This window comes from Rhipicephalus microplus, chromosome 4, assembly GCF_043290135.1.
Source record: "Rhipicephalus microplus isolate Deutch F79 chromosome 4, USDA_Rmic, whole genome shotgun sequence".
NCBI classification, from domain to species: Eukaryota; Metazoa; Arthropoda; class Arachnida; order Ixodida; family Ixodidae; genus Rhipicephalus; species Rhipicephalus microplus.
In genome coordinates this window covers 28,307,584-28,317,979 of record NC_134703.1, presented here as the reverse complement: position 1 = coordinate 28,317,979, position 10,396 = coordinate 28,307,584, and the positions used below count along the sequence as shown (strand labels likewise).

At 44.2% G+C, this 10,396-nt stretch overlaps 2 protein-coding genes across 6 annotated transcripts; one reads left to right on the top strand and one right to left on the bottom strand.

The window, feature by feature from the left end:
* Positions 1–591: 591 nt before the first annotated feature.
* On the bottom strand, positions 592–2,330 carry LOC119171789 (dual specificity protein phosphatase 18). Of its 4 annotated transcripts, none has more exons than XM_037422626.2 (3): positions 2,229–2,330; positions 1,948–2,139; positions 592–1,475 (listed from the first exon to the last, which is right to left on the bottom strand). In XM_037422626.2, exons 2-3 carry the CDS (start codon positions 2,023–2,025, stop codon positions 885–887), a joined length of 669 nt encoding a protein of 222 aa, XP_037278523.2. In that variant the 5' UTR covers positions 2,026–2,139; positions 2,229–2,330; the 3' UTR covers positions 592–884. The 4 variants fall into 4 exon arrangements, with proteins under 4 accessions (XP_037278523.2, XP_037278525.2, XP_075748505.1 ...); XM_037422628.2 differs by having other exon boundaries at positions 2,267–2,327; XM_075892390.1 differs by having other exon boundaries at positions 1,948–2,144; positions 2,267–2,318.
* A 636-nt stretch (positions 2,331–2,966) lies between these two features.
* Positions 2,967–9,651, top strand: Ufc1 (Ubiquitin-fold modifier conjugating enzyme 1). 2 transcript variants are annotated; one of them, XM_037422625.2, is made up of 6 exons: positions 2,967–3,102; positions 3,369–3,500; positions 3,877–4,008; positions 6,665–6,741; positions 8,849–8,939; positions 9,438–9,651. In XM_037422625.2, exons 2-6 carry the CDS (start codon positions 3,378–3,380, stop codon positions 9,522–9,524), a joined length of 510 nt encoding a protein of 169 aa, XP_037278522.1. In that variant the 5' UTR covers positions 2,967–3,102; positions 3,369–3,377; the 3' UTR covers positions 9,525–9,651. The 2 variants fall into 2 exon arrangements, with proteins under 2 accessions (XP_037278522.1, XP_037278521.1); XM_037422624.2 differs by lacking the exon at positions 2,967–3,102 and having other exon boundaries at positions 3,228–3,500.
* The last annotated feature ends 745 nt before the right edge of the window (positions 9,652–10,396 follow it).

The window sequence follows — 10,396 nt, the reverse complement described above, 5'->3', positions numbered from 1 at the left end:
CAACAGAAGAGAGATGCTATGTGTATATATGCAACCTGCAACTGTAAACATTGGTGCTGAGGCTCTGCATAACCACAGTGCTGTGACAAGGGTGCTAGAGCACAGTCACAATGCTGGCCAACAGACCTTAGTTTTTTCTCCTTGAATTGTTGTAGCAGTGTTGTTGCTATGCCTGTACTAGTGGCATAGACAAGCCTCTTTGGTCACACACATTTTAGTGATTAATGCAACTGCTGCACAGCGTGTGCAAGAACATATGTTGGAAGTAATGGTCATCGGCTTGAGAAAACGGTTTGTTTAAGGGTCACATAGTTTAGCATAGTGCAATTGGACTTCGGAACTGAATATAAAAATTGGCAGCGCTTAAGTGAAAATTTTGACAGGCCCAATCAGTTTGTGGAACTGCATATTTTACATATGCTGCATGTCTGATCTACCAATTTCTTAGTCAATGGTTAGAACTATGGAAGAATTGGCTCGTTGCCCTAAGAATAGCATTATGTACATTACAGATGGGATACTGCAATGTCATGCACTGAGAAGGCTATTGTGCTTGTGACGGTATTTGAAGAGCCGTTGAGACAAACAAAATAACACCATGGCTGCCAAGGCTGGTGCCAGGAATCTTGTTTTTACATTAATGCCTACTGCGGCTTTGCTGCTGCAGTCCGGCAACAGCCGAATGTGCCGACCAAGGGGTCAAACATTTGTCCAAACAAGTCACTGCTGCGCCCTCTGTTTGGATGACATGTGCACCTCACTGTGCCATCAGACGGGAGAGGACCATCCTCGGCTAACTGTCCAGAACATGATCACTGCAACAGGCTTGTCCGTTCCACAAGGTGAGTTGTTCCAGGCAGGAGCACCGGTTTCTGCAGGGGCCCCTACTGGCCAAGGCCCTTGATGCTGTGCAGCCAGATGAGGCCCTTGCACTCCTCGAGGTAGATGTCCGGGATGAGTCCGTACGCGGGGCCCAGGTTGGGCATCTCGACCATCTCGACGCTCGAGGTTCCGAACAGCTGGATCTCGTAGTCGATAAGCTGTCGGAAGAAGCCGTTGTTGGGGTGCACCACGGGGCGCCGTGCCTTGAGGTAGCGGAACGCGTCGCGCAGCCGCATGCGGTGGTACTTCATGAGGTAGGCCAGGCAGAGCGTGGGCGAGCGCGAGGCACCGGCCATGCAGTGCACGAGCACGCGGCCGCCGCGCATGTGCACGTTGTGGATGTGCTCCGACATCGGGTCGAAGTAGACGGACATGTCGTAGTAGGGCGAATCGTCCACGCGCACGCGCAGGAACTCGATGTTGTCGGCACCTATCGGCATGTCGGGGAGGTCGGTGCTGCAGTTGATGATGGTCGTTATGCCGATGGTGCGCACTGCGCTGAGCGTGATGGCACGGAAGCCGCTTAGGTACAGGTAGTCCGTCACCTGGGAGATAATGTTGAACGCCATCCTCCGCAGCAACGCCGTCGACACCTGCGCAGACGAGAAGTCGTCAGCCGTTTTCTCCCGAGTGAAACATGTGCCCATAGATGCGCCAGGTCATTTCAGTTCCGACGTTCACGAGGAAGCTCGCGCTATCGTCACGTGCACGCGGCAGAAAATTTTCGCATCGTGCACCGTTCCGCGTGAACGCAGTGTTCGATATAGTTTTTTCATATGCGCCTCATACGCGTAATTTTGCACACAATTGAGCTGCTAGCCTCGTCTTTCTTTTCATCCCCCGCTTTTGTTGACGAAGCAATGGTTTCGGTTTCACACGGTGATCAATCGCGCTTTGTGTACGACCACAACCTGATAATAGATCTTAGTCGTATAACTGTGCATATGAATTGTCAGCATCTGATCAGAAATCAACGACATGCGTGGTGAAAAGTTAAAAAAAAAAACAGAGGGCACTTACCCACATCACAGCATCCAATTCAACGTCAGGTCAAACGATACGCACCTGACGGGGAAGCCGGTGTCGAATTGTTTGCACTGGCAGTCGCTCGTTGAACCTTGGCTTAGAGGCCTGTTGAGCCATTGCAGAGGCAGCGGCCGTCCGTCATGAGGAGGCGGGGACGGGGGCTCGCGGACCCACGGGTACCCGATCAGCCCTCGAAAGGCCTCCACTGCCGAACCGGCTGGTCGCGAACCCCTATGCTGCGAAAAATGCGGGCACTGCTCTCAGCGACACCGAAACGCTCTTTCTGGGAGATTTATCTAGTTTCGCATCGAGTTTCGAACCTTAGTTCATCGTGAGGAGCGGCAGCCGCCGGCCCTACCTTCCAATTCAATGGAAGCTCCGACCCGTTGGATAAATGAATGTGCTCGGCTTGGATCTGCTTTGGCTTCGACTTCACGTGCAAATGCAAAGCTTCAAACTGCTTCAAACCATGACCTACTACACTCCTGACCTGCCCAGAGAGCACCTCTTCCAGCGCCCACGTTCTAGTTCATACCTTCTGCCGCTAGGGCCGTCACCTACGAGCGGCGTGGCGCTAGTCAGCACCTGCTCGCTGACGTCATCTTCACTCTTTGTGGTCAAATTTTGACCAACAAAGCACTCGTAGTGCGTATTTATGATCCAAAATTTAGAATTATTCAGAAATAATAATACTAAAAGACATTCAGAATTTTTTTGCAATAAAATGCACGCTACCACGCATAGGCTGCCCTACATCGTGTAAATCTACGGGTTCCCACGTTTGTCAACCAGTGTGCTATAAATACTCAAGCGCTCTGAACACCTTGCTTAACCAGCAATGTATGGGAAGAAATAGTCACATATATGCCGCCAGTTCACTACAGAATGCAGGCATTCTTATACCAGCGCCTACAAAACAACCGTAAAGAAACAGACGAACAGGTTATAGGTAGCGCCACCAATGGTGAGCGGTTGAACGAGAGCGGGGACACGCGCTCCCATAGGAACCCCGCTATCTGAACAGGTCAGGAGTGTAGTAGGTCATGCTTCAAACCACGAAGTTTTGCAGAACTCTACGCTTACACTAACTTCAACTCATGGATATATGAATACCACGTTCGCGCTTTTAGCGACATCTTTGATTGAAAGTAAAAGGTTACAATACTTTGAAAGTTTATTTTGTTGTTTGAAAAGGTAATTAATAACGCAAAAGCGGGCCACTGCAAATCGCAAAGCGTTGCACTATCTTTTCTGTTTTTTTTAAAGACTGCAAAACGCAGCGGTCGCAGCAACGTGTGAAATAGCTAGGTCACAGAACACATACAGTGGCTAGGTGTTCTGTGCTATGGATCTTGCCGATCATATGTCGTGCGTCTTCACCTGTTGACATATGTTGCTGTTTCCATTGTGCGTGTCGTGAATCGTGGCGTGTTGTTAGATCGCATTCAACTTATTTCCAGAGCGTAATTATGGTCGATGATGCTACGAGAAAAACACTTAGTGGCATTCCATTGCTGAGAACTAAAGCTGGGCCACGCGACAAGGATCTGTGGCCCTCACGACTAAAGGAGGAGTACCAAGCGCTGATCAAGGTAAGATAATTTGAACAAGTGCACTCTCACTTTGCGAACCCGCCGCAATGTACTGTGAATCGTTCAAGCTGCCAGATTTCAAAGTATATCTGTTCCGAACTCAATCTAATCAACGCACTGCATAGCTGTGTTCAAGGAAGTACTTCGCAACACTTTTTGTTCGTACACGCCAAAATATTTCATTGTAGGGCTCCTGAAAGCAGGCGTGCTTTGGCAAAGATTTATTTACAGAGCCGACAAATGAACAAGCAACGTTCGTGGAATGACACAATTTTCCGCCGTTTTGTCTGACCCAGAAGTAGTGCTATCTGTTGTGCGAGATTCCTTCAGTGTTTCCGTGTCGGCAGTTGGTAAAGCACTCGTTTTGTATGCGCAGTACGTGCAGAACAACAAGGAGAATGACAATGACTGGTTCCGGCTCGAGTCCAACAAGGATGGTACTCGGTGGTTCGGCAAGTGTTGGTACATCCACGAGCTTCTCAAGTACGAGTTCGACGTGGAGTTTGACGTGAGTGATCCTTGTCTTTGACCACTAAGACCTCTTTGGCCCGTAAACATCTTTACCTCTATCTTTCATACTGCTCACGTATCTGTTCCTGTCAGAGTACACATGAGTTACTTGTTAGGCAGGAAACATGATTTACTTAGTTTCACTTACAGCGTAACGCACCACAACACACAACCCTACGTGAAAGGAATGTTTCAAAACAATTCTTACTAGGCTAGTGCGCAGGTCTAGGCCCCCGAGCTAGCAAAAGTGTAACAAAATAGTACTGTAGCAACCGTTGGAAATTAGTGGTGAGAGCTAAGTGAAAGCATCCTAGCAGATGTTGTGCTGAGGCACTTAGCTCTCTGCAGTGATGGAAGGGCTGCTCCAAAAGAGAAATGATGCTCCAAAATGCAATATTTGTTTGTAACTGTTCCGAAATGGTGTTGGGGAAACTAAAAACAATGAAGTTAAACCATGTGACCATCTAGCGAGCCTAAAATAAGCCGTGTCCTGTCATCTAGTTAGGGTCAAGCTTGTACAGGAGCTGTGTACTAGAATATTGACAATGCTACACGTACTATCATTTTCTATATATATCTGATATAGTTCTATATTTGTACCTTACAAGCAGACTGTTTTGGTGAAATGCATGCGAGACTTCTTAGTTATACTAGCTGCTACTATGAGGGCTTTAATGTATATGCGTCTGATTACATTTAGCACTTTCATCACCTTTGACCCTGTTTATGTCACAAGAACAAGCAGTTTAAATGTTAGTTCATTTAGCTCATTTGAATTCTTAAAATTTGAATGCTGGCTATTTTTGCAAATTAACAAAACACATATTGGTGTTCAATGACCGTCCATTTGCTTAATTATGTTTCTTGCAGTTTGCAGTGATTAATAAATGCACAATATGTTTAATAATAAGTATTGATATTTATAATAGGCTTAAATGATGCATTAAGCTCCAGGAGTCATTTTAAATATTTTGCTGTCTGCTCCAAAAACATAACTAGCGGCTGCACGCTAGCATTTTTTCTGCTCCAAGAACAATCAAGGTTGCTCCAAAGCGCCATTTTTCCTGCTCCGGAATCTGCTCCAAAAATAAAAATGTCGCTTTCATCACTGTCTATGCATTAATGCTGTGACATATGAGTGTGTCACACTGCACTCAGCTGGTGATTTTTAGTCTCACCGTGCGACGGCATAAGGGGCATGCAAATGTGTTCATTTTACCTGCACTTATGATTATACCATTATATTTTCTGCTTCCAGCTACTTAGAAGTGCTACCCATGCCACAGTTCTTTTTTAAGCGTACTCATTACAGGCACAATGCACAACAAGCGTACTCTTTACAGGCTATTCTGCACAATGTGTCCAGAATAGCAGTAGTACTTTTCCCAGCTCAAAGTGGTGCCACAGGGGGCCAGGATGCTTACTCATCTCACACAATTGCACTGATACTACGGGCATTGCTCGAGTGCCCATATAATTACTGTTGCGATGAAATGCCAAGAGAGGAAAGCTTGTTCTGGGATAGTTGGTTCTTGAATGCATAGTATAGCTGATAAGATTAATATAGTTGGCTGGTGTTGTTTTATTGTCCCAAAGATTCTGTAGTAGAGGACTCCAGATAATTTGATCAGCCGGGTAATGTGAGCTGATGTGAGACAGTACATGGGCCTCTGGCCTTCTGCTCCTTTACTTTTTGAGAATCTATAATCTAACCAGCACTCTGGATTTTCTTTATTGGTAGCATGTGTGATGAATTATGAGGCATTCAGAAGGGACAGAGAGAAAAAGCAGGGAAATTTATAAATGCTAGTTTTTAGCCTGCTGTACTGTACTGAGCTTGGAATCAAAAAGAGGGCAAAAGCATGGGTCTGTAATTTGTTGCACGAGAGCCTCTGTAATGCTTTCACAAGTTTCTGTCTATACTGTAGAGCTCTGATTTCTAACAGAGGCGGATTGTCGAACTTATTTAACATGTTTGAGAGCAGCTGTGTCCTCAACATATTGCATGCATTGGCATGAAGTTTGATATTTGTTTTTCTAATTATCACAGTGGTTACAACATGTAGTGTCTGTTGTCTTCATTTGGACTGAACAGGCATTCGCCATCACAACATTTACCACTAGTTTACAGGGAATCGTTATGACTCTTCATTTAAGTCTTGATGTAAATAGAAGGTGTTTAAGATAAAACACTGGGAGTATACTTTTGCATGTCCTTGAAATGTGGTTTGCTCCATTTAGTGGTTGGCGTGCAAGCATGCAGGACTTCTTTGCACCATCTTAGGAATCAGGATTGGTAAATAGTGGCCTTCTGATTTGGATAAATGGGCAGTTGGCTGGGAAATTCATTGCTGACAATACCGCAGATACTTGGTACATACTGAAAAATGACGGGGTGTCTATTTTCAGTTGTTTAGTGTACAATCCCTATGATATCAAATGCCAGCTGTTCCTGTGGATTGCACTTTAATGCTACCAGTAATTATGATTGTGCTGCATTCATATTTAAACAGACAAATCATTTGTGTGTTGATTTGTAGATAATATAACGGAGCACGACACAAAGAGCTGCAAGTTCTGTTGCTGCCAACTGTAATTAATGTCTCACAGATATTTTGTATATTCAAACTTTCACTGGGAATTCCTGTGCACAGATTCCGGTGACATACCCAACCACAGCCCCCGAAATTGCATTGCCATCGCTGGATGGCAAAACAGCAAAGATGTACAGGTGAGGCATCCGGAGTGTTACAATTGATTTGTTGGTGTGTCCAGCAGATGCATTTCAGAATCCGTTGTTAAATATCCAGGCTTCCTGTGCGCTTGTCGCTACAGTAGTAAGTTCAAACATTACTTATTTCTCTTTTTACTTGTTTAGTTTTTTATTTATATACAGTAAGATCTCGTTAACTCAAACTTGGAGAGAGTTATAAAATTGTTTGAATTAAGTGAAGTTCAAATTAGCTAGCTTGTGCTAGAATAAAGAGAGATTGCACCACACTGCGCAGACAAAACCCAAAGAAGCCACGTCTGGACTTGTTATCATGAATGAGGCACTACTACTACTAATACTTTTGTGGCAGAAGCTTTTTATGAAAAGCGAGAGGAATTTTTGATCAGGCATTGATATGCACGAAACAAGCATAAACATGCAGTTATGTGAGCTGTTTGCTTTAGTGTCAGAATATGTGACAGTGTTTATCCTTCAAAACAAGTTTATTATATGGCAGAGCTAACACTATCAAAATTAAATATGATCAGTGATTATCATTTAGTTGAGTTTCTTTTATTGCATCTCCATGAGCATCGTTTGCAGCTTGTCCAAGAGCTCCACTACAATGTCTGAATTCTCATCAGCTGAGAAAAACTGGGGCTTCGTTGTTTGCATCATACTGATTGAACTTAGTTTCATTTTGCAACAAATTGTGATCACTTTGACATTTGGAGGAGTGGTGAAGGTCAGGGCCTCCCAGTTCGAATTAACCATTGTAAATACCGATGCGTTCGAATGATCGGGACTGCATGTTAGAAACAGGATCTTTTTCATCGAGTAAGAAGGTTCAGTCGCTTTGCTCTGGACATCGATCCACAATGCTCTGAATGCCATGAAGAGTGTTGCTCATTAGCTCACATGCTCTGACAATATGTTCTGGAAATGTTTGGCGTTACAAAATGCCTCTTTTAATAAACAAGAGGACTTGAAGGAAGCCCCCAGAAGCAGTGATCTCCATAAACAACTAAGGGCTGTCCAAAGGGCCTGCGAACGGGCGGAGGACCATTGTCTTACTGCCCCAATGTGGGCGCGGCCTGCAACTACAACTCTGTAGTTCCGTAGGACTCAAATCAAGTTTGGTGACTCACTGACTGATCGGGACTAGGGCATCAGTCTGAATTAACTGGTTGCAAATTAACGAGCTTTCATTGTTAAGCTATCTATCATTGGACCGTTCCCTCGCTGGACACCATAGTGCAATAGAGTATGAGTGTATTATACCAATGGACAACAGATGGATCAGCTGCGTTTTGCAAGCAACTATTGAAGTCTCATGGAAAAGGAGGGTAGGAGGAGGAGTGTTGCTACCTTTGTGATACCAAAAGAGGCTTTAGTGTGGCATCATGACTTTGTTAACCGGTCCTCAGTGTGGCATCGTGACTTCGTTAACCGATCCTGTATGCCTCTTTACATGCACAAACGGACTTCTTCAAAGTATACAAAGTGTACAGTCATACCAGTGGCCTTTGTGCTTTGTACATATACGGGGAACTACATCCCTTCCTTGACCTACACCATTAAAAGTAAAGTGTTCTATAACTGTATTCACTCTTATGAAGTCCATTGCAGTGGCTGCAAGCAACGTTGGCAAATGAGTTGTTTTTCTTTGTAATTCGCAAATGACCGAGCTAGCGCCCTCCCCCTCTCTCCTCATTTTCACATTCACTTACTAGATTCATTCCCACGACGAGGTCAAATAAAAACAGTGGATGCACGTGTATTCACCAAGACATTTCGTAAGAAGCACAGGTGTGCATTCCTTTACTGCCATCTTGAATTTTGATCCGCGACTGAGCAAGGGCCCCCTTCCGAATATTGTTGGATTCTCTTCCATCATAGGGGCTGCTGGCCTAGAATTTTGTGGTATATTGAAACAAAAAAAGGATATGCTTAACTTGCAGAAATATCAGAGAGAATATATATGCATGCATGTGTGTGCACATGCATTGTGTGCAGCTTAAATTAGTATATAAGAAGCAGGAGCAGAATCTATTGTTATTGGGTGTGATGTTGCTCAAACGCTGTTTTAATCGTCCACTTTACCATCCTCTCGTGTTGTTCACAGGGGAGGGAAGATCTGCATGACGGATCACTTCAAGCCTTTGTGGGCAAGGAATGTGCCAAAGTTTGGCATTGCTCATGCCATGGCACTTGGGGTAAGTATGAATGCTAACATTTGGAAGAGCTGGTGTGATGAACTTATTTTAACCCTTTTACAGCAGATGGCTTGTAAAACTGTACCAATTATCTACATTCTGAGCTATTATTAAAGTCCAGATATGGTTGTCTGAGTGGTTGTCTCAGAGCACTCTGGCTGTGAAAGACAGATGTATAGGTGTATGCTGTTTTAATTCTTGCTGCTGCTGGCTATTCTTGGCCTAAAAAAAGAGAAGAATGAATACACAGAGGTAACCCAGTTTGCAGTTTATTACTGCTGTCGCAGCAAAAGAGAGTTAAGAAACAAGTTCTTCCATGGTGAGATTAAGGAGTAAGGGATGTTTCTTTGTTGTTGTCATAATCAAACATAGGACCTTAGCCTTTAAAGTACTTGTGTGTATGCCCAACTGGGGGAACTACATTGCCAACTGGCTGCTCATGGGCAGCTGTGGTACAGATTAAATAATGCTCTGTGTGATGTATTTTGCCTCTTGCAGCTTGGCCCATGGCTGGCAGTGGAGATCCCCGACCTCATCCAGAAGGGTGTGCTTAAGCATAAGGACGACACACAGAGCAAGTCATAGCCCAGCGGCCTGGCTGGTGCACTCAAATCTGCCTGTGTATCCTCATCTCTCAAAGAGTTGACGGCCATTTGCTTGGTGCACATTTTTTCTCTCACGAAGTATCAATAAATATATTTACTATTCTACATTTCACTGAGTCAGCTTCTGAAGGAGCATTATGCCTTTGAAGGTTTTTTGCTTCACTAAAGTTTTGTTGTGCAGTAATGTTTTCCACTGCTTGTTGATAAATTGCGTCACGATGACGACACTCACTGTGAGGTGCTGCCGCTTCATAGGACCTACAAGAAGCTTGTGAACTTGTACCTCCCTGCGGGGATAAACAGAACTTACTTCTAGCTTCAGTGTGGTCTACGGCAACACCTTTTTGGTTTAGACATGTGGTCTCAATAAAGGCACATGAACCGCGAGTTTTATTTTTATTAGCACTCCCGTGCACGAGCAACGAAAGTCGATTTGCATGTTTATTGGTGCTGCTCTTAGCTTGTTTAGCACCAACACTTGCGAGGTGTTGTCACTCTCTTTGTTTACTGAATTTCCTTTTACTTCAGATGCATGGCAATGTGCCAGTAAGGCCGAACAGAGCTCGTCACTCTAGGAGGAAAACAGACACATTTTATGTGGTGGAACTTTGATGAGGTACTGTGCATAGGCCTGTGTTTCAAAGAATACCACTCAGAAATAATATTTAACATGTTGCAGTTCTGTGGGATGCTGTCTCCAAAATAGCATTCATGATTTTTTTATTACTATTTTTTCCTGACTTTACACATGTTGTACATCCAAAATTCTCATTAAACGATTTTTATTCCGAAAGGATAAGCACATGTTTTTGAAACTGGAATCCTTTCCAAACTTGTTGCAGACAGAAATTT